The sequence below is a fragment of the Tarenaya hassleriana genome, unplaced genomic scaffold, assembly GCF_000463585.1.
Source record: "Tarenaya hassleriana unplaced genomic scaffold, ASM46358v1 Cleome17, whole genome shotgun sequence".
Classification (NCBI taxonomy): Eukaryota; Viridiplantae; Streptophyta; class Magnoliopsida; order Brassicales; family Cleomaceae; genus Tarenaya; species Tarenaya hassleriana.
The window spans coordinates 1,053,439-1,074,376 of NW_010965122.1; the positions used below are offsets into that span (position 1 = coordinate 1,053,439).

A 20,938-nucleotide genomic window follows, 5' to 3' on the forward strand; every position below is an offset into this window, starting at 1 on the left:
TGATGATCGCAAGATCACTACCGGATTTGTGTTCTATTTTGGTGATGCAGCATTTACTTGATCTTCAAAGAAGTAATCGATTATCGCTCTGTCAACATGTGAAACAGAATATATAGCGATATCTTTGTGTGTTTGTCATGCTATATGGTTGATGAGACTTCTTGGAGAATTGATATTGAAGCAAGAAAATACGAAGAGGATTTACGTGGATAATAAAATCAGCTATTGCTCTGGCGAAGAACCCTGTTCGTCATGAACGTTCGAAGCATATCGACACACGATTTCATTTCATTCGAGAACATGTCAAAGCTAAAGATGTTGATTTGTTGCATGTGAGTTCATGTGATCAAGTTGCAGATATTTTTACAAAGGCTTTTGAAGATGGATGCATTTCAACACTTTTAGAAGCAATTCGGAGTCCAAACTCGATGAGGAACAAGTTTAAGGAAGGCTAATGTTGGAAATTAAACTTGTCCTAGTATTTTGAATTCTAGATTTGTGTGTTCAAAATATTCCTAGACTTCAAGAAAATAATTATGCTAAGTTAGACCAAAATTAATCATGTCATTATGGAGTTTTTCTAGAATGTTCTTAGTATTATTATATATAGATGGGGTTTTGGAGTTTGTAGAACAACAAAAAAATACAAGAAAAACAAAGAAATACAACGAGTATTGAAGAGTATTTTTTTATACTTCTTCTTCTCTCATTATCTCTAGTTATAAAGTATAAGAAAAAAGTTTAGGCGCTTACAAGTGTACTGGGGTTCTTGTAAGTTTATATATTCTTTTTATTGCTTATTGTCAGATTCTTAATCTTAAATGATATTCTTCATATAATTTATATATATGTTTGGTATTGGAGGATAATCCAGAAAATATTTAGTTTTTATCTGAATTTTGTACAAAAGGTTAAAACAATTTTGTAACTTTTTTATAAATATTATATATATAATGATTAATTTTAGAAAAATCAAATTGTCAGTTATAAAAAAACTAAAGGTATTTGTGCAATTCTAGTAAATATAAAACATGTGTTTGCATATATATCGGGGTTTTGAAAAATTGGCAATAGAAATCACAAAAATACGATTACGAATCAGGATTTGTTCTCCGGATAATTTTGATATATAAATATCCAAACTCGAATATAAGGTTTGACAATGCGTGATTGAGTAAATAATTCAATAGAACAAATCAATTAATTTTTCTATTTATCGATATTCCTTTTTTTTCTGAATTTAAAACAAAAAAGAACTGCTAATGGATGAATTGTATGTAAAATTTTTCTATTTAATAAGGCAGAACACGGTGTGGTGGGAGTCTAACTAAAAAAGAGAACTCCACACACCAAAAACAAAATATCTACAAGTATAGGATTTGTGCATCTAATACAAAAAAAAAAAAAATCATTCACAGAGGTATTGGGTTATCTTGTCCCGAGCAACGTCTCTGCTCAAACGCGCGTCCTGGTCGCACCGCCCCCCTTCGTGCCGCAAAACGCTGATGACGTTTCTGTACGTCAGCAAGTCCTTCTCCACCTTGCCCATCGCCCATTCCAACCGCGATTTCTTCTCCGCCGCCGCGCTGTCCACCGTCTCCTCCATTGATTTCATCACGTCCTCGAATTGATTCACCAAACCGCTGATTTTCGCGACTTCGCTCAACGCAAGACCCGTCCCCCGCTCCATCGAACTAATCGCTGCCTTTTGGCGTTTCAGAGCGTTTCGCGATTTCAGCCATACGGTGGAAATGAAAACACCCAGAGAACCCATCGGCACGAACGAGACGGCGGCTCGACGGAGACGGCGGCCCCCAACGCTGCCAGCACCGGCGGAGCCACCGTTACACCGACCAGGACAGCGGAGATAACCACGGTGGCAACCGCCGCGAGGAACAGCGTTATCGTAACTCTCCGGCGCCGGCGTATTCTCCGGAGTTTCCTGTTGAGCTTTTTGGTCGTCAGATTCAGTTTTCCGATCACCTTGACGAGATCGGCGTGACAGCTCTTAAACAGCTTGGTGAATTCTCCGGCGAAAGGGTCGTCGCTGGTGAAATCTTTGAAACTCCTAAGATTCTGGAGAGTTTTGCTGAAATTCCCTTCTTCTCTCTTTTCCTCCACGAAACCGGAGAGAATGTGGAGAATTAGGGTTTCTCCAAGATCAGCTTTCCCCAGAGATTTCTTCAGAGATTCACAGAGAACGTATAATTCAGCATTTGTGTTGAAGAAATCGTTGGCCAGGTCAAGCAGATCTGGGTTCTTCCGAAGATCCCTGTCGGAAGACAGGAAGAGCTGTCGGACATCTTCGTTCATGGTGTCGATGCAACCGGTTAGTGTGCTAAGAGAATCGTACGACGCTGATCGGATCTTGAGGCCGTTGGAGCTGACGGGCTCTGGGTTTTGTGGTTGGATGGGAACCCTAGAAGAAAGAGAAGGAGACGAAGAGCTCCGTCTCATCCGCGCCGTCAAGACAGGAATTCTGCGTCGGATACCGAAAATCTTCGACATCTTTGTCATTCTTCTCCAAAATCAAACACGAAAACAGAAGATCAAGAACAGTACAAGAGCAGAGAATTCAGGAAGAAGAGCGAGAGAGAGAGAGAGATCGCAATGTGTATGGAAGAGAGAGCGAGAGAGAGCAATGTGTGTGGATTAGCCGTTGCGATCTTGATATTATAGGCTTCGAAATTCCCATTTCTCTCTGATAATTCAAATTTAAATTTCAAATTGCTAAACGTTCATCTAGATTTTCAATTTTGTGAATCATACGATGCATTTTGTTATTTCAAATTTTCATTTTGTTAATTATTATCTAATAAAACATTTAAAAAAATAGAGAAAAAAAACGGCCCATTTCGGCCCAAACCCCAAAGGCCCCAAGAAGAAGCTCGTGGCGGAGAAGGCGGTCGAATCCATTAAACCCGGCATCGTCCTCGGTCTCCGCACCGCCGCCTTCTCCGCCGCGAGCTTCCTTTGTATGTAATTTGCTTTTTCTATTTAACTTGTAAACATGTTCATAGTTGAATATACAGAGAATTCTCTTTGCTTCTGTATTCTAGGTTCTCGGCAATACTCTAGCCGAGAACTTCTTTCGATCCTCTTTCTCTTCTTCCACTAAAATTTACAATATTTAATTGAGGCGGTGAAGATTTGATTGAAAAACCTGAAAAAAAAAAACAAAAAGAAAAACTTATTTCGACATTTTAGGTTAAAATTAGAATCTAAAATCTGCTTTTAGTATTACAGTTCCCGAATCTGAAATTATACACATACATATATGTAGATTTCTTAAATATTTGAATGTTAAGAAATGAAAAACACTAAAGCAAAGAGAGGTGATCTTGCATGATAAAGAAAAAAGATCACTTTATTTCTCATATTAGAATGTACATCCAAGAGTGTTACATATATATACATAATATGATAAATAAAATAAAGGAAAGTATAGAAACGGGTAGTTACAGGAAATGGTAATACATGTAGACAAAAGGAAATAAATATGTCTTGGTGTATATGTTGCATGATTCACTTCATTTCTTTATTCTGCAAATAGACCAGAATATATTCTCCATAATTGTAGATTGTTGCCTGATCGTAATCTCCATATTTAGAACTTCCATGCATGTCTTCGTTTCTTGTTTGTCTGAATTTTATCAACTTGTTCGACCGAACCGTAATATCGTGTTCGTCCGAACCGATATGTTTGTCCTTTAACACTTTGTCCTTCAACAATATATATGGGTTTATGAATTTCTTTTTGTCCAATGGATTTATGTGTCTCTGGTGATTTTTTTGTATTTTTAGTTTAAGTATGAAATTTTAATATTTTGTTAGATTTTTTTGAACCGCGGTGATAATAAAATAAGTAGTCCCAATAATGTTTTTTCCTAGATTCATCTCTATGTAAGATATATATAATTACTATGGTTCGTGTAGTGTATGTATGTATACAATTTCGTATTATTATCACCAAGACAAAGGAGAGAAATTTTGCATACCAGACGTTCATAAATTACAACTGCTAAATTGCTATCACGCATTCTTACAAAAAAAAAAAAAGTTGCTATCACGTAAAACCCTAAGACTAAACCCTAAACTCTTGAATAGCCATTAAAGTCTAAGGCAAGGCATGCCACAACCAACTCTGCCAAGCCAAGCAATTATATATGCCAGACATTTATTATCGTTGTCATTTTTTGGACATTTATTCGAGTTTTAAGTAGGGCTTTAGACCCATTAATGGCATTTCTCTTCTGTGTCTCGTCTTGTTATATATATATATATATATAGAGAGAGAGAGAGAGAGTAGATCTTATAGGTGCATGATCATGCATACGCTGCATGAAATGCAAACGTGAACGATAAACCAAAATAAATGGTCGTCAGATAAGTGACCTCGAATTAAACAGAAAGTAATTAAACATCTTCTTAATTTCCTCGATCTAGGGAGACGTAGAAATGTGTTGAGCTTCTATACCTCTGATCATTTCGACGAAGCTCAATGCGTCATCGTTGATCCAACCATACTTCTCCTCGAAAGGATTACGAGTTTCCATCATCTCCGGGTAACGTTCGACCGAATCATTCCAAACATTTTCGCCGTTCATATCCTTTGTAATCTCCCAAACGCAACTGATACACTCTACTCCTGCGCTCAGTCCGATCATCAGAATCCTGTCACCTTTCGTCAGCCTCTTCTTCGCCTCCATGTATCCCAAAACGTACCAAACTCCGCCCGACGACGTGTTACCGAACCTGTGGAGCGTTACGCTCGACGGCTCGATGTCGTATCCGCAAAGTCCTAAGCTTTTCCCGATGGATTCGATGTTTGCCCTTGTCGTGGGTTGTATGCAAAAGTGCTGTATCCCGCTTTTCAGGTTTAGTCCGTTCTTCTCGCCTGTAGGTTTTCCTTTCTTCGATAGTGAACGTACTATCACGTAACGAAGAAGTTCCTTCATGGGCAAGACCTTTGGAAGTAGAACTCGAAGGTTTTTCGTCAAGGCTCTCACCGCCGAGTTTTTCAAGTATTTGGTCTGTTGAAAACCTCGTCTCCCTTCTGTGTCCTCCTTCTGTAAGCAACAAGAGTATGCAAGGTCTTCTGATCCGATGTGTGTTCGGACCATGCTCTTGAGCTTCATGATGGATTTGTTCTTCATTTTAGCTTTGTTTGTCAAAAGAACCGAGCTCCCTCCTACCCGGAAATGACAGTTCGGGAGCATCATTGATCTGTCTTTGCCACTGTACCAGCTCGGACCCATTGACTCGGTGCTTACAACAATCGCCATTGCGTTTTTATGCGTCATGAAATATCGCTGGACGAGATCTACTGATATGACACTCGCTCCACAACCTAGCCCGGAGAGATTGTAGGATTTGATATCTTCCCTCATCGTGTACCTCTTTATCACCCGGGAAGCGAGAGAAGGGGCCGGTGAGAAGAGGGATACGTTCACGACAAGTACGTCGATTTCTGAAGGTGAAACGCCCGTCTTTACGAAGAGACTGTCCAATGTGTCGAAAACGATCTCGTCCATCTCAGAATACGCGTCGAGAAGAGCTGGACACTCTTCTCGGCCTTCGAGGACGTTGCTTGGGCCGTAAGTTTCCTCTCCAATGCCGGAACTGACCATTGTCCTGAGGAGAAACCGGTAATCTTCAAGGCTCAGGTTCTTGTTCCGACCAGCGATCTGCATACACGTTTTGCTGTCGAGCTTTCTCTCGTGTTTCCCCTTGTAACACTCGTAGTGAAGCACAAAGCATCTCCTGTTTCTTCTTTCAAGAACCGATTTGAAAACGCAGAAGATGACGTGGGAAACAAGTAAAAGACATATCACTGCAAGGAGTTCCATTAGATCTATTTAGAGAGAGATTGCGATAATATGATGTATGGTCAACTGTGAAACGGTGTTTTTTTTAGGGTTTGAAGAGTTCTTCGTGATTTTATAGGGTTAATAACAGAGTGGTTTTTTTTTTTTTTATGAACTGTAAAAAAGATAAGGTTTTGATTGTTTTACATTTATTGGATTTGGTGAGAGGGCATTTACTCTCACTCTATCAACTAACTATTTATGGATTTGAATTTATCATATTGAGACATAGAGAACCCACTTGTGACCGTACAAACAACCCACGCCACAGACCGCATTATTTCTTTATTTAATTTGTTTTATTGGGACAATGTTTCCAGTTTTGTAAAATTACATCATTTGATTTTCATATAATTTTTTAATTTGATTCGGATTTTATCGGTGTTATGTTTTATAAAATTCAACTTAAATATAATCATATATTATCTATTTCGTTTGATTCAATTCTAAATTTCACGACCTAAATATATAATCATATATTTTTTATTGCTGAAGTGTTTATCCATAGTTGATATTATCGTCAATGCTACAAAAGTCAACATTCACTTGGTAGTTAATACTCATTTAAGAACCAACGGTACTTAATATATCTTATAGTATATATATATATATATATATATGAAACAATTTGTGGATTTTACATGATTTTTTGGTGCCACAAAAATATTTTAATGAACATTTTATCTTCTCGACTCATATTTCATTTTGTGGGGGGGGGGGGGGGTAAAAAATCGGCATGTATATTTATAGTTGTAAACAATTTCATTATAATGAACAGTGAACATTATCACATTAATTTATGTGTAAATATGATTTTTTTTTGTTTTAATTTTTTACGTCTCGTTTTAGATATCGATGTAATAGAGAATTACCCAAGCCATGAGTGGATATATGTATACAAATAGAATATTTTTTTTTATGGAATAATAAGTATGTACGTGGATATTTTTTGTTTAAAGGGTAGACGAGTTTGTTTGATGAGTTTTTAGATATGTATTAACTGAGTTTTCAAAATTGATTTTTATACAAAATTAGAAGTTCATTTATTTATTTATCAAATATAAAAATTCATTTTTTTGGCGATATTCCTAATTATGTATATATATGGATCGTAAATGCATGATTATATATGCACCCATGACATGAAAATGCAAAAGAAATAGAATTTATTGTCGTCATAAATGCATGATTATTTTTGTCTATCCAATTATTTCTGTTATTAGATGACTCAACTGGTAAAGAATATCTTTTCCAATTCATGTTGAGTCTTCACTTTAGAAATGACATTCATGTAGATTTTTCCGATCTTCTTTCGGAAATAAGTTGAGTGAGAACTTCCAGATTATATATATAAAAAAAATTATATTTGTTCACAATTCTTATAACAACACATATTTATACTATAAATCCCTATTTCTAACACATTTAATTATCATATATTTAACTCATTTTCAACCCTAACTAACTTTAATATTCTTCATATTTCTAACTAACACACCAAACTTTCATCACATCCAACCTCTCAATATTAATCACATCTTTAACCTCGTACCAAAGTACTTGAACATATTAATTATTTTCCAGAATCAAACTTTAATATAATCTTCATGATACAGTACATGTGTAGAATCCATGCTTCAAAGTACAAAAGAAATGAAATAAAGTTCGTTTCATCAAGCATCCTTCTTCTCCGCAGCCGACGCAGAGATACGCTTAGCTGCTAATCCTTTTATCATCTCGAAAAAGCCCGACTCGTCTTCGTTGATCTGATCATACTTCTCCTTGAAAGGGCTCGTGATTTTCAGCACATCGGGATAGCGTTCGATCGAGTCGGCCCACGCGGCGTTCTTATCGTCCATATCCTTCATAACCTCTAGAACGCAGTTGTTGCATTCAAATCCGGCACCCAGACCGATCATCAGAATCTTGTCACCCTTCTTGAGCCTCTTTTTAGCTTCCATATATCCCAATATGTACCAAACTCCGCTGGACGACGTGTTACCGAACCTATGAAGCGTGCTTTTCGCTGGCTCGACGTCAAATTCGCTAAGCCCTAAGCTTTTCCCCATGCCTTCGATGATCGCCCTTCCTCCTGGGTGTAAGCAGAAGTGTTGAATTCCGCTCTTTAGGTTTAGTCTACGGCCCGAGGATTCGCCTTTCGTACTTCTCTTCAGTGCCCGACCTATCGTGTAATGAAGCAGTTCCTTCAAGGGCAAGACCTTTGGAAGCAACACTTGAAGGTTTTCCGTCAACGCCATTGTCGCCGCCTCTTTGACGTATTTGGTTAGGATACAGCCTGGACGTCCTTCTTTGTCTTCCATCTGTTGGCAACATGAGTAAGCTTCGTCGTCAGATCCAACATGGGCACGAACCACTGTCTTCAGCTCCATGATGGCTTTGTTCTTCAGCTTTGTCTTGTTTGTTAACAGAACTGATGTCCCTCCTGCCCGGAAGAGACAGTTGGAGAGCATCATCGATCTTTCTACTCCACAATACCAGATCGGACCCATCAGCTCTGTGCTGACAACGATTGCCAGCGAGTTTTTATACGTTCTGAACAGGCTCTGGACAAGACCTATCGATACAACTCCGGCACTGCAGCCCAATCCGGAGAGATTGTAAGACTTGATGTCTTCCCTCATCTTGTATCGGTTTATTACCCGAGACGTCATAGAAGGAGCCGGCGAAAAGAGCGAGACGTTCATGACAAGTATGTCGATTTCAGACGGGGAAATGCCGGTCTTGGCAAAGAGCTTGTCCAAAGTATCGAACATGATCTCGTCCATCTCCGAGTACGCGTCGAGAAGGGTAGGGCACTCTTCTCTGCCTTCGAGGACGTTTCTTGGGCAGTAAGTTTCCTCTCCGATGCCTGAACGAATCATTGTCCGGAGGAGAAACTGGTATTCTTCAAGACCAAGGTTCTTGTTCCGGGCCGCTATCCCCAGACAGGTTTCGCAGTCGAGCTTCGCCTCGTCTTTTCCCTTGTAGCACTCGTAGTGAAGCACAAAGCATCTCTTGCTTCTCTCCTCGAGAACTGATCTCACGAGGGAGAAGATGGCGTAAGACACAAGTAAAAGACATGTCACTGTGAGGAACTCCATTGGAGAGAGAGAAAGAGAGATTCAGAAACACCAAAAAAAAAAAGGAGTTTGAATGTGTATAATATGAATTCGACCTTGAGAATTTTGTGGGTTTTTTTTTTAAATATAGAGTTTAAGACAAGTTCACATGGTTCTACGTACGTGGTTTTATAGGGTTTATACCTCTAGGGTTTTGTTTCAAATTCAATTGAAGGAATCTTGGCGAATCTGGTAATTTATGGATTTGAATTTTCTGTGGACTGACATATCTTCTTGTCGTGATACAGAAACACCCACTTGGACAGTAAGAAAAAACATCATCTCTTTTGTTTTAAATGCCCTTATCGTCGGCAGCGAACTCCAAGGCTGACTTTCTTGGCTCTGTTCTTACACAAATTAATTGCCGATATTATTGCGAAATGTTATAAATGTCTGTCTTTCACCATGGATGGTTATTCGTCACGATCGAATTTCACATTGACTGTATACCATGCTTATCCACGAGGAGAAAAGTATGATACAATGTAGAAATTGATAGGCTTTTTTTTATTTTATTTTGGTTATATGAAGTAATTTAAATAATTACGATCAATTTTAGTGATATTGAAAATCGCTGATCTCACTATGCAATTCATTTACATCCGTCCATATATCATATCAAAGTTACAATTCAGTTTGGGTTTAAGTACGATTACCTTCGAGTTCAAATTACTTTGTTTGAAAAAAAATTTATATCCATGTTATATTTCAATTCTTTTTGTATTCTTTTCGATTTCGTTAATTTTTTTTAATTTTAATTTTCATCTTCATTCGATTTTTTCGAATATTTTTATATTCAATTCGGTTTTTATTCATTTGATTTAAAGGAAACTGGACCACTTAGACTTTTAGGTGTAATTGAAATATATGGTATATATTTGGCAAAAAAGATAAAAATTAAGAAATATTTATATATTAGTTACTTCATTTTGATTTTTTTAAATCTAAACAGAAATGTCAAAAACCTAAATATATCTCGGAGAGAGATAAAAACCATAGAGGTGCGAAGAATTAACTTTTTTTGGATAATCCGCAAATTCAATGCGTTTTCGGTCTAACTATATCGCAGAGAACTAAAAAAACCCATGTGAATATCTCTCTACAAATAGAGAGTCGAACCTCGATCATGAATTAACTTCATGATGTCATAAAGATCCATGTCATAGATAGAATCATCTACCACTTTCAATTTCATCATGTGCCTATTGAACGAGCAATAGATAATCAAGGTTTAATTAATTATGACTAACAAAACGAGTTCAGCTTGCGAATTGGTTTGTTATCGGTTCATGACGAATCGATCCGACCAAATATTTTTAAGGTTCATTTGGAAACGAATCTAAAGAGTTAGTTCGCCACAATTCGCGGCTCGTCAAGTTAGCGTGCTAAGATCGCGAACTGAGGTATTTGTTTTTTAAATTATATATTTTTATATTTTATATTTTTCATATATTTTATAAAAAATTAATACTTATTTTAATTTTTTTATTGATTTTATATATATAATTTTTTAAATACTTAACTTTGATATTTAAATATTTAAATTTCATGTTAAGATATCATTTTATTTGATATTTTATATAAAATAAAAATATTATGTTTGTTTTAACTCGTCAATCGACTCGTTTACCTCAAAAAAATTGTCGAATCGACATAAATCAAAATTCTTCTGTCTCGTATAAAAATGAATCCAACGATTTAATTAATTTCAAAATGAGACGACTCATCATGAACCGAGTCGAACCGAACCGAACCGAACCGACCGGTTTGAAACCACTAGGTTTAACAAATGAGACGATGCATGCATGGTGAATAAATACTCAGCAAGTTGCACTTTGAATCTCGAGGCATATAAAAAAGCTGCAATGGACAACTCTCTTGTTGGATAAATTGACAAACTTGTGGGCTGTCATTTAAATTTAATGCTCGTTTACATATTTTTCAAGCAGCAAAAGTGACATTTGAATTGACCACAGTTCTTATAATATGTAACAATTTTTATTTTATTTTATTTCTGTGAAAACCATATGATGATGTTAGAGGTTACGGAAAAAATAAGTAAAGTTTATATAGTTATGTTTGTTATTTGGTTTAGATATATATTTTGTTATTATTACACAATTAGAGTTTTTTTTATATATTTTACATATATTGTTTTATTAAAATTTAAATCATAATTAATCTTTACTAATTATTTACTCAAATATCTATTTTAATAGTAGAAATCATTCGATATATGCTAAATCACAACAAAAAATCGTATTGATTGGTGAAATGGAAGAAAACCTTTAGAATAATACGCTTTGTTCCAACAACTTATATAGCTGTTCTTTTTATATAAAAAATGATTTCTGTCTTGAAAGAAAAAAAACTAGGGAATGTTGGGTATTATTTTATTAAAAGTTGGTTTAAATATAAAAAATAATTTATGGGTTAGTAGAGTTCCAACGAACAAAGACACAGAGAAGTAAATCCAATATATAAACTTATATAAAATTTCCATTTATTCAGTATAAATACATAATTATTTTATTATATTTCAATTCAATCATATATATATATATAATTATTTATTCAGTATATTGATAATTTACATAAGAGGAAATGTACTAAATGAAGGCTCCAAAGCTGAACTGGTCGGCCCATGTGTTAAAGACATCAATAATTTATGAGATATTTTTCACGAACTCTGTTTGAGTCTCCACGAGGTGAACCCTTTCAACATCGCTCATTGATAAATCCATCCATCAGTTGTACGGAAATCTACATTAGAACTCATTAATTAGATCACATATATTATATATGTGTGTGTATGTACACATATTTAATTTATAATACTTGATCAACGTTACTAAATCATTCAAATTTGGATAAATTATAAGTTTGGTTATATCTGTTATTATCAAATTTAGATATATTAGAAAATTGTATCTGTTTACGTTGTATATTTAAACCATTTAATTATCAATAATAATAAAAGGATTGTCTTACAAATTTAAACTCAAACTCTTTATAATTTAAAAAGAAAACATACTTAATAAATATAAACATAATTTATATCTAAATATTTCAAATATTCAATCTATATTTCGAATAACTACGTCGTATAGTTAAGGAAATAAAGTTTATATAAATTTAATTTTTTTTAATAATTCACAATACCATATATCCAAACCCCAAATGCATACTTAATGTATAGGATATTTTTGTCATTACTTAATGTATAAGATATATTTTCGAGATACAACGATTTTATGATAGTAATAAGTGAACAAATATTTTTACATATTCGATATAATTTTATATAGTTTAGGGGGCGGACTTAGAGAGATGAGACGGTTGAATAATTGAGTAAAGAAATTTATGTTTATGGTTTAGTATATTAGATAAAACAAGTTTAAACTTGAATTTATTAAAAATGTAAAAAATATGAATTTATATCATTAAAAGAGATGGATTTAGTTAATTTACGATAATATTTTTGTTGTTGTTGAAATCATTTAATTCAACTCTAACTAGTTATTAATACGCGTATATGCATGTATGTATCAGATTTCCATTTAATTATTTTGAAAAATTATATTCAATTAATTTTTTTTATTGTATTTCAGTTATTGTATCAGGTTTCCATATTATAATTTTATTATATTTCAATTCGATTCAAATTCTATCGGAATTTGATTTGAAAGATGTTGTCATTTCAAAATTAAAATTCCGTTTCCATTCTATCTACAATGCCAGAGTTTACATAGTTTTATTTTTATCCACGTAAGACGACCAGAGAGTTGCAAGAAGACTTAACTCACAGTCAGAATCTAATGAAGAGTGTCATTAGACATTCAGACAACTAAACAACAAACCAACTAGCTGGCTTTCTCTACGCTGTCTTCCCGTTAACACCAAAAGAGGAAACCAGAGACTATGCCTCCGGCTGAGCTGGAAAGCTTCCCAAAAACAGCAAATCGATTGACCGATCATATATCAAGATACTGTAAAATCCATGTTGTAGCAAGTGGGATTGCACGGATAAGGGCAGTCGATTAGCTTCACTGCTTCACGGTCGAAGTACCAGTCGCTCACGGTCTCTGCAATGGTCTGTCCCACGGAATGACAAGACCTCGGGTCAGTTCATTCAGGACTGTAAGAAGACAAGGGGTTCACATGGGATCTAACACATGGACTTGCTTGGATTTTGGATTGTATCATATGATGATGATGATGGTGATGATGAATCCAGAAATAAAATCCAGTACATGGAAAATTGGGGGGCTAAACTTAAAAAACTCTGTTAATCTTACCTTGTTGTTGATTCTAGGAGAGGTGGGTGAGTGCCATGTTACAGACATCCATGTCTGACAATGGACAAAGCAGGAATTTATGAACATTCCATTATCCTTTTTCTGCTGAAATTCCTTGAGCGCATCCAGCAGAGAACTGCGAAACCCTGCAAAATTTCAAGATGAGAATAAGCTTAAGAGATTTCAGCTTTTCAAGTAACAAATTACATGATTTAGACCATATCTCTCAGAGACATAAGAGGGCTTGTACATAGTTGCTACAGGGCAAACTCAAAGCTACTTCCTCTTACCCTCTTGATGTTGTTAAGGATCGAATCAAAGCAAAGTTAAACCGAGAATTACCATGAAGAACTTTAATTTGTGCTGCATCACACTCCTTAATATTGAGTCTGCATCTTGCCCAGCTCTGATCTGGATCCGCAATTGGTGGTACCAGCACATTTTGTATCTGGCACGTGATCAGTGTGAGAAATATGCAAAAGGGAAAAAAAAGAGAGGGAAAAGATGAACTAAGAGATCAATCACGAGAACAAACTTACTTGCCAAAAATCATAGGCTGGGTTGACGAGGAAAACCGGAGTCTTTACATTTTTAACGATTTCTTTAGGAAACATACACTGCGATTGAAGAAGCGTCAGTACCAAATACTGGAAACATCATACTCAAAGCAGGAAAGATTTTATAAGCAGAAGGTAATACTAATACCAGGGAAAGTAAGAGGCAAAACCTGCCTTAGATGGCTCCATTTTGGCTATACAATTCTTGTCCAGGCTCTTAGCTACACTCTGTCATCAACCATAACGAAGCACAGAACCACTAAGACCGCATTACATTACGACAAAGAACATAAAAGCATATATATAACAAAATATGATACATACCTGCAGGTACACAACATCATGATAGAAAGATCCCATTGTGGGATTTTTAAGGACATCAAGCCTGAAATGGAGGAGAAAATAAGTTTACTAAGTTTCATCTTAAATGACCATCTGTTATTAGTTAGGTGACTTAGATTCAGAAGTAACTCGGTTCAGTTTCATCACTATCTGAAGAGTAGTTTCTAAAGGTTCTGGAAACCGAAACAGCATGCAGATATTTTTCCTACCAAGCTTCTATGATGATTGAAACTATTTACAGATCCAATGAATTCCAAGAAAGACCGGGACTGATGAACAGAACAGTAGACGACTATGTCGAGAAGTAGTGAACAAAACACAGTCCGACGTGTGGAAAACATACTCATCGAGAAAGAAACCTCCATCCACAAGACATTTGACAGATGCATCCTTTGGCAGAAGATCCTTAAAGTTGTCACAATGTATAAGAGCCGCCAGTCCTCCAGCAGAACATCCTGTCAGAAAGGCCTGCATTTTATCAGATACAAGGGAGAAATATATTAATCTCCATGAACTGAAAAAAAAATGCAATGAAAACGAATTCTGCAAATGCAGAAGAGATACACTCATACAGATGCTATGATGTCAGAAAGAACAAGTAGATCATACTGCAAATGTATGCATTAACGATCTAATTGCTGAAGCCAACAACTATAATAATCGATCAATCACCTCAGCCACTAACTAGAGAAGATCTTGGTGGTACAGATGAAATGCAGCACAAATACTTTCAGGATGTCACCATTAACAAAACAACATCATTCCTTTCACGAGATCGATGAAGCTACCTGTTTGGCACCCCACATGCCCAAAGATATTAGTTCTTCCATAATCGCCTCCCAAATGAGCTGACCCCGGAAGAAAAGTCTTGTTTGATTCTGAGAAGACGGACAGAGAAACATGAGAGAGGATCGATTTTATATACTAAATTCAACAGATCTAACCCACATTCTTATTATTCGCAGACATTCAAAACCCGTTATTAGACATTACCTTTGATTCAGCTTCAGGTTGTCCTGCGAATGACGTGCCGTCACAGTACCGTATCTTAACTCTGTTCCAGTCAAAGAAATCTGAAATAACAAAACGCAGTTCATCACCAGAGTACGAAAAGTGGCCCCAGCATTAAAAACACTAAATCAAAGAGACACAGAGGATTAAGCTGTCTATTCTTGTACCAGGATTCTGAGATGGGTCACTGCTCAAAATTCCACCAAAGGGCACTTCCCGTTCAAAGTACTTTGAAGAACCTAACTTAGTCATTGCTCTCGAATTACATGATGCTGCTGTATTGCACCAGCCTCCACCCTGTAAGCAGCATCCATTCCATTCAAAAATTCAAAAGAAACAAAAACAAAAATAACTTCGGTTCGGTTCCAAATTCCGATACGAAAATTGAATTTCACCGGAAATACCTCAATATGAAGAATCCAGTTTCCGGAACCAGATCCGAAACCCTTCTGAAAATGGTACCCAGGTAAGCTTCCATCCAAGCAAACTACGAGAAACAGAAAAACTCAAGAACAGCTGAGAATTGGGAAATTTCAAAATCGAGAAGTTTAACTTGAAGAATATGAAATCATGAACAATACATGCTCCTCTCTCTTTGGCTTTACTCGATAACGTCAATTTGACGAGATTGTCGGGGGATGCAGTGGGAGAAGCTCGGTCAACGGAGGAGCCAGGGTCGGAAGTGAAATCGAGGTAGAAAGAGAGGACTAGCATGATGAAGGCAAATCCAACGGCTGCAATTGCACAGTCGCTCTTCGCCCATCTTCTCCACTGTATCGCAGAGCGAAGCCTCGGAATCGCCATTGAAAGACGACGAAGCTAAACTTCTTCTGAGAACAACATACTGTATTCATGTATACAATTCCAAGGGTCAATGGGACGCGTCAGCGAACTGTGGGCCCGACTGGTTCGGTAAGATGTCCAACAGGCATAAACAGGTTATTCAAGCGAATCTACCAACCGGTTCACTAGATTCACATAAACCAAGAACCGATCAACCGGATTCATTCAACCATCGTCTTGTAAAACGAAGCAAAACCGAACTGATTCGAGTCGGAACAAATCGAAAAACACACACCACGTCGTTTGTTAAATTTCGAAAGGAATGACATGCCGTTTAATCTATGGAAAACACCAGGACGTTGCAGGTTCCGCTAAGCAAACAGCAAAAGAAAAAAAAAACATAGACCTGTCTCTGAGCTGTGGTGCTGCTCACTGGTATGGTAAGTTCCTAATTCTACCAAATAAACCTCTGGACACCACCATGTTCATGGCTCCACTGAAATGGCCTGAACAAGAACATTGCCATGGTAAATACATTAATACAGAGGAAAATCGCTCCAGTCAGAAGCCATGTCCTGAAGTTGCTGACACCGGAATGAAGCACGAAGATGTAAAAAGGAATGGTGTAATATCTGAACTCGATAAGTGGCGCAGGAACAAGAACTGCGCAAGTACACAAGAAGTAGGCTAATACCCATGTCTTCCTTTGAGTTTTTCCTGTCGAATTGACGAAGAGGAAGCATGGAATCAAGTTCAAAACTGCATAGGCAATGTGTTTCAATGGCTGAGAAGGACAGATAAAAGCAATGTACCTAATAAACTTAGGGCTGAGAACCAGGAATAGACATAGAGTGGAACCAATAGGTACTTCATTGACCGATGAGCATTGATTATCTTCCTCCATGTGTAGAAGGTATAGTGCCGATTGTCAGCAAGAAGATAAGGATGAGCCAGGCTGGAAGAATTCCAGAATTATGAGACATAGTACCAGTGGAAGAGTGAGTTATGCAAGAGATATTAGGGAATCACCTGAAAAAGTGTACAGAAATGAATCCAGCTGCAAGAGCAACGATGCTAAATGCGAGACTGACGATCCCATTTCTCTGAATTTCCCGCAAAAGATTTCTAACTTGATCCAGAGAGAAGTGCAGAGGAGCGGTGAAAAGAGCAGAAACAAGACTGAAGTACATCATCTGCGCAAAATGCAGGGAAACAACATGAGCTTCCTTCGCACCTGCAATTTCGAGTAGTTGGATCAGAAAACCAGAGGGGCCAAATTTTTCATTTATAAGAGAAGGCATGGAAAAGAACATACTAAATTCCCGTACCAAGGACTATACCACCATTCCAAAGGATAAAAGCACCAAAAGCAATAACCACAGCGATAAAAGGGCTAAAATTGACCAAGAGCCTCCACTTCATACTCCAAGTTCTTGAAATTAGGGCCTGAACTTCATAGAATAAGCCCCCATTTTCTAGAAACAAAAAAGAAAAACCAGATACCAGTCAAAGATGAGGACCCTTTATGTAAGGCTCTACAGGAACAAAAAGAGCTTGACCAACTCGACATAAACAAATATAAAGCTCACCTAACGTACTTCTATTGCGGATATAATGGTTTCTCATATCTTGAAAGCCATTAGACTTTCTTTTTCTTAAGTTCGATCTCATGGTGGCACCTTTGCTGTTGGGTGGCTGATTCTTCTCTTGACTTGATTCGTGTATTTCCTCTCTGTCCCTCACTCCTGACAAAGTAATGTCTATGACACCCGAGCAAACAGCAAAAAGCATCCAAATGACATTCGTTTGCCTGATAAAAACTGCTAAAGTGCCAAGCTGCAATGATAATAGTATAAATAAGTTCCCCAGAAGTTTGAAACTTTAACAAGAATATGATTGAAAATTATCTGTATCGGTATATTTGTTGGAATTCCTACATAGTACATGTAATCTACTTAGCATTAGCATGCAACATTATCAGGAAACAGAATTAGGTTTCTAAGCATTGTATAGTGTTGTGGGTTAAGTATACAAGAAATAGCAAAACTGTTACATATTGCTTAACGACCCATAAGTCAATCTTATATGCTAATTTGTCTGTCCAAAAAGGGTTATAACCAAATCTAACGGTACTTTGCGGACACTTGTTACTTGCCTAGTTCTCCAGTTCAATGTCAAATTGTCAAGCCCATTCAACAATCAGGACACCTGATTTAAGAATCTTAATAATTTTGTCCAAACCTCTAACAAGAACATGGACTTTGATTCAAACTACTTACCAGGGCACTGAGCTTGTATTTCTTTTTCAAACATGTCAAGTACATAGCAAGAACAGCAGTCAGAGATGCAACGTCTGTATAGTAAAGAAAAGTGAAGAACCAGTGGAGGGGGTACAGTGTCAGGACCGCCGCCATAGATGTTACTGTTCTGTCATTGAGATTCGGCCGCAAGAATGTGATTATCTCATAAACTAGAACGCTGCAAAACACTGCCAGAACAGAATTTGTGGAGCGGAGGACGGATGTAGAACAGGCTTCCGAGAAAGACCGGATATGTCTCGTCAAGAACATGCCTGGCAACAAAGAAGCGACATGGGCAAGTGAAAGATAGTACCTGCAAAAGTTTTTAACAGCAAATATCAAGATGGGCAGTTACTCCTACGTTGATGCATTCCTGAAAAGCAGATAAATAAGAGAAAGGAACACGGAGAAACCAACGATGGAGGAAACCCATGCAATCCATTTTTGGGGGTTTCCTTTAAAGAAACCCAAGCTTTTTCAGTGTTGCAGAACCAATTTGTGAGTCAAAATTCACCTTTCTTCAGTCGTTTTGATCAAATTACACAATGAGGAAGCAAAATTTCAACATCAAACGGGAAAAGAGAGAGATTCAGCCAGGCAACAGAACTCGACATTTGAAGTGATTCAGAGTCTAAGGACGATTCAAGAAATATTTACGTACAATCCAGGAGGGGTAGTGATCATGGGATCCCAACTCCTCAAATTCCCTTTACAGTATTGCTGAGCCTGAGGCACATGAAAAATCTCATCCTGCAAAACCCACAGACTAAAGCTAAAAACAAAAGGAAAAAAAAAGATCAAATAGAAACGGGTGTTACTAGGGCTTTACCATGTAAGGTTCTGGAACAATGCTATTGACGATAATCGCCATGGGAATCGCCCACAAGCTCGTAATAGCTGCAACGACTAATTTCCCCATTTCTTCTTCGCCTGCTTCTCCAGCTTCGAGACAGAAATGCCGAAGTTCAATCGGATCCAAACCGGAGTGATTACATTCGTGGATCAGTTGGTTGAATCGGGAATAGCAATCCTCTTGAACACCAATTTTCCCGGAAATTTAGTGAGCAATGGAAAGAGGAGTCAGGAGATTCGATTAAAACGCAGCGTTTTAATCGAAGATTATAAAAGAAATCGTCCTCAGTCAATATACTTATGTAGGCTTTTTTTGGATCTGAGCCCAACCCATTCCGTCGCGTTGAAAAGTGAATATTTATAGTAGACTCCCAAAATTTTCATAAACACCTAATTAAGGCCTCAAACGTTTCGATTTGTCAAGCAAACCCTATAACTTGAAGAAGAACCATTTATTGTTCTACCATTTCATCAGAAAATCAATTATGTAACGTAAATCATGCATCAAACCTAATGAAAGACCAAAATGTTTTAGCTATCTTTTCTACGAATGCTCCAACGGACAAATCCGTTGGAAAATCAGTTGGAATTCGATGATTTTTTTGTAGTGCATCTCGTGTGTGTATATATATATTGCTCCAACTTAAGCATTTAATCAATATCTTCTAAACTAACTGATCTTATAAATGCTCCGAAAGAGGTTTAAAAGAAATCAGTTTGGCTCGACCCAGATCACACGAGCTCGCTCATTTGGAGCTCATCTAGACCCTGACTCATTTTTACACCAACCACTAAAATACTCAACCATAACTCGGTTGGTCTAACTCGCACACCAAACGAATCAGCTTCTGCAATCTTAACACAAATACCCATATAACACATAACTTCGGAATAACATTGACATAACATTCAATCAAGAAAATCCGCCAATTTCAGCTTTTTCCTGTCGAACCATAACACTCATTTACACAATACCGATGGAGTCGTGGCAAGAAAAAACTGATCAACTTCATGTTACCAGAACTTGTAGTAATTTAGAAAGCCAGATTCTTGTTTATTAACACATGACTATACAGAACTATGTCATACACAGAGAACAACCTACCAAGTCATCCTTCATATGGAAAGATGAATTGAAACATCCACGGAAACCGATCCTTCATTGCGATCAAATGTTTCAACACTTACAATAGCTAACTCGATAAGAGACGAGTAGTTTGTCCAGATGCAAGAAAAGACATGATGAGGTATGTTTCACAGAGAAGGTACATTTCTGCATCTTTTCTATGTCCATTTAACTCGAGAAAAAATATCACACGGAAAGAAAAACGACCACAATCTCGATCTTCTGACCAAACACGAGAAATAATGCGCAACCCATCCGCCGAATTCAACCTAAACACAGGCATCCCTATCTCTGCATTTCTATATACATAAACATGCCTAAACAATTGTGGAAGAGACAGACAAGAGCAGAAAACAATCGTAAAAGACATAGAAACGTGTGAGTGATTAGAAAGACAAGAGTGGATGTGCACGCTTCCGGTCACAATATCTGTACAAACATATTTACTAAAAAAAATATCTGTACAGACATGTTGATCACTTCTTCACATTGGATCTACTCATCGTGCATTGACTGCCAAAATTGTAGAAGATGGAGGAACTTTACAATGAGACATAAAATCGATGAAATCATCCAAGACAGAGACAAAGAAGCAGAACAGAAGCGAAACATAAGCAGAATCAAAAAGGAGAAGAGAAGTAGAATGGTACCTTAGTTTTACGGTGGCCAGAATCTGCAGCGGC

At 37.0% G+C, this 20,938-nt stretch overlaps 5 protein-coding genes across 6 annotated transcripts; all 5 read right to left on the reverse strand.

The window, feature by feature from the left end:
- Window positions 1–1,734: 1,734 nt before the first annotated feature.
- On the reverse strand, window positions 1,735–2,508 carry LOC104810156 (UPF0496 protein At4g34320-like). Its single transcript, XM_019202156.1, has one exon. The coding sequence runs from the start codon at window positions 2,506–2,508 to the stop codon at window positions 1,735–1,737; it is 774 nt and encodes a 257-aa protein (XP_019057701.1).
- Window positions 2,509–4,287: 1,779 nt separating this feature from the next.
- Window positions 4,288–5,924, reverse strand: LOC104809901 (3-ketoacyl-CoA synthase 19-like). Its single transcript, XM_010536007.2, has one exon. The coding sequence runs from the start codon at window positions 5,847–5,849 to the stop codon at window positions 4,443–4,445; it is 1,407 nt and encodes a 468-aa protein (XP_010534309.1). The 5' UTR covers window positions 5,850–5,924; the 3' UTR covers window positions 4,288–4,442.
- A 1,480-nt stretch (window positions 5,925–7,404) lies between these two features.
- Window positions 7,405–9,118, reverse strand: LOC104809902 (3-ketoacyl-CoA synthase 19-like). The gene has a single exon (XM_010536008.1). The coding sequence runs from the start codon at window positions 8,966–8,968 to the stop codon at window positions 7,541–7,543; it is 1,428 nt and encodes a 475-aa protein (XP_010534310.1). The 5' UTR covers window positions 8,969–9,118; the 3' UTR covers window positions 7,405–7,540.
- A 3,566-nt stretch (window positions 9,119–12,684) lies between these two features.
- Window positions 12,685–16,089, reverse strand: LOC104809904 (pectin acetylesterase 5). Its single transcript, XM_010536012.1, has 12 exons — window positions 15,776–16,089; window positions 15,599–15,681; window positions 15,362–15,491; window positions 15,177–15,256; window positions 14,972–15,061; window positions 14,527–14,651; window positions 14,166–14,226; window positions 14,016–14,069; window positions 13,824–13,901; window positions 13,627–13,732; window positions 13,285–13,430; window positions 12,685–13,081 (listed from the first exon to the last, which is right to left on the reverse strand). Exons 1-12 carry the CDS (start codon window positions 15,996–15,998, stop codon window positions 12,968–12,970), a joined length of 1,290 nt encoding a protein of 429 aa, XP_010534314.1. The 5' UTR covers window positions 15,999–16,089; the 3' UTR covers window positions 12,685–12,967.
- Window positions 16,090–16,255: 166 nt separating this feature from the next.
- LOC104809903 (dol-P-Glc:Glc(2)Man(9)GlcNAc(2)-PP-Dol alpha-1,2-glucosyltransferase) lies at window positions 16,256–19,365 on the reverse strand. Of its 2 annotated transcripts, none has more exons than XM_010536011.2 (8): window positions 19,107–19,365; window positions 18,939–19,027; window positions 18,257–18,590; window positions 17,576–17,813; window positions 17,306–17,452; window positions 17,007–17,211; window positions 16,790–16,932; window positions 16,256–16,694 (listed from the first exon to the last, which is right to left on the reverse strand). In XM_010536011.2, exons 1-8 carry the CDS (start codon window positions 19,194–19,196, stop codon window positions 16,432–16,434), a joined length of 1,509 nt encoding a protein of 502 aa, XP_010534313.1. In that variant the 5' UTR covers window positions 19,197–19,365; the 3' UTR covers window positions 16,256–16,431. The 2 variants fall into 2 exon arrangements, with proteins under 2 accessions (XP_010534313.1, XP_010534312.1); XM_010536010.2 differs by having other exon boundaries at window positions 17,567–17,813; window positions 19,107–19,364.
- Window positions 19,366–20,938: the final 1,573 nt, after the last annotated feature.

What these genes read in the sequence shown, in the direction of transcription:
- LOC104810156 (XM_019202156.1), bottom strand. Translation starts at nt 2,508, where the DNA reads ATGTCGAAGATTTTCGGTATCCGACGCAGAATTCCTGTCTTGACGGCG.
- LOC104809901 (XM_010536007.2), bottom strand. Translation starts at nt 5,849, where the DNA reads ATGGAACTCCTTGCAGTGATATGTCTTTTACTTGTTTCCCACGTCATC.
- LOC104809902 (XM_010536008.1), bottom strand. Translation starts at nt 8,968, where the DNA reads ATGGAGTTCCTCACAGTGACATGTCTTTTACTTGTGTCTTACGCCATC.
- LOC104809904 (XM_010536012.1), bottom strand. Translation starts at nt 15,998, where the DNA reads ATGGCGATTCCGAGGCTTCGCTCTGCGATACAGTGGAGAAGATGGGCG. An exon ending in TGACCCATCTCAGAATCCTG is followed by an intron (nt 15,257 to 15,361) that starts GTACAAGAATAG and finishes TTGTTATTTCAG; the next exon opens with ATTTCTTTGACTGGAACAGA. An exon ending in CTCCTAGAATCAACAACAAG is followed by an intron (nt 13,082 to 13,284) that starts GTAAGATTAACA and finishes TCCGTGGGACAG; the next exon opens with ACCATTGCAGAGACCGTGAG.
- LOC104809903 (XM_010536010.2), bottom strand. Translation starts at nt 19,196, where the DNA reads ATGGGGAAATTAGTCGTTGCAGCTATTACGAGCTTGTGGGCGATTCCC. An exon ending in GAATGGTGGTATAGTCCTTG is followed by an intron (nt 17,212 to 17,305) that starts GTACGGGAATTT and finishes TCGAAATTGCAG; the next exon opens with GTGCGAAGGAAGCTCATGTT. An exon ending in ATTTCTGTACACTTTTTCAG is followed by an intron (nt 16,933 to 17,006) that starts GTGATTCCCTAA and finishes GAATTCTTCCAG; the next exon opens with CCTGGCTCATCCTTATCTTC.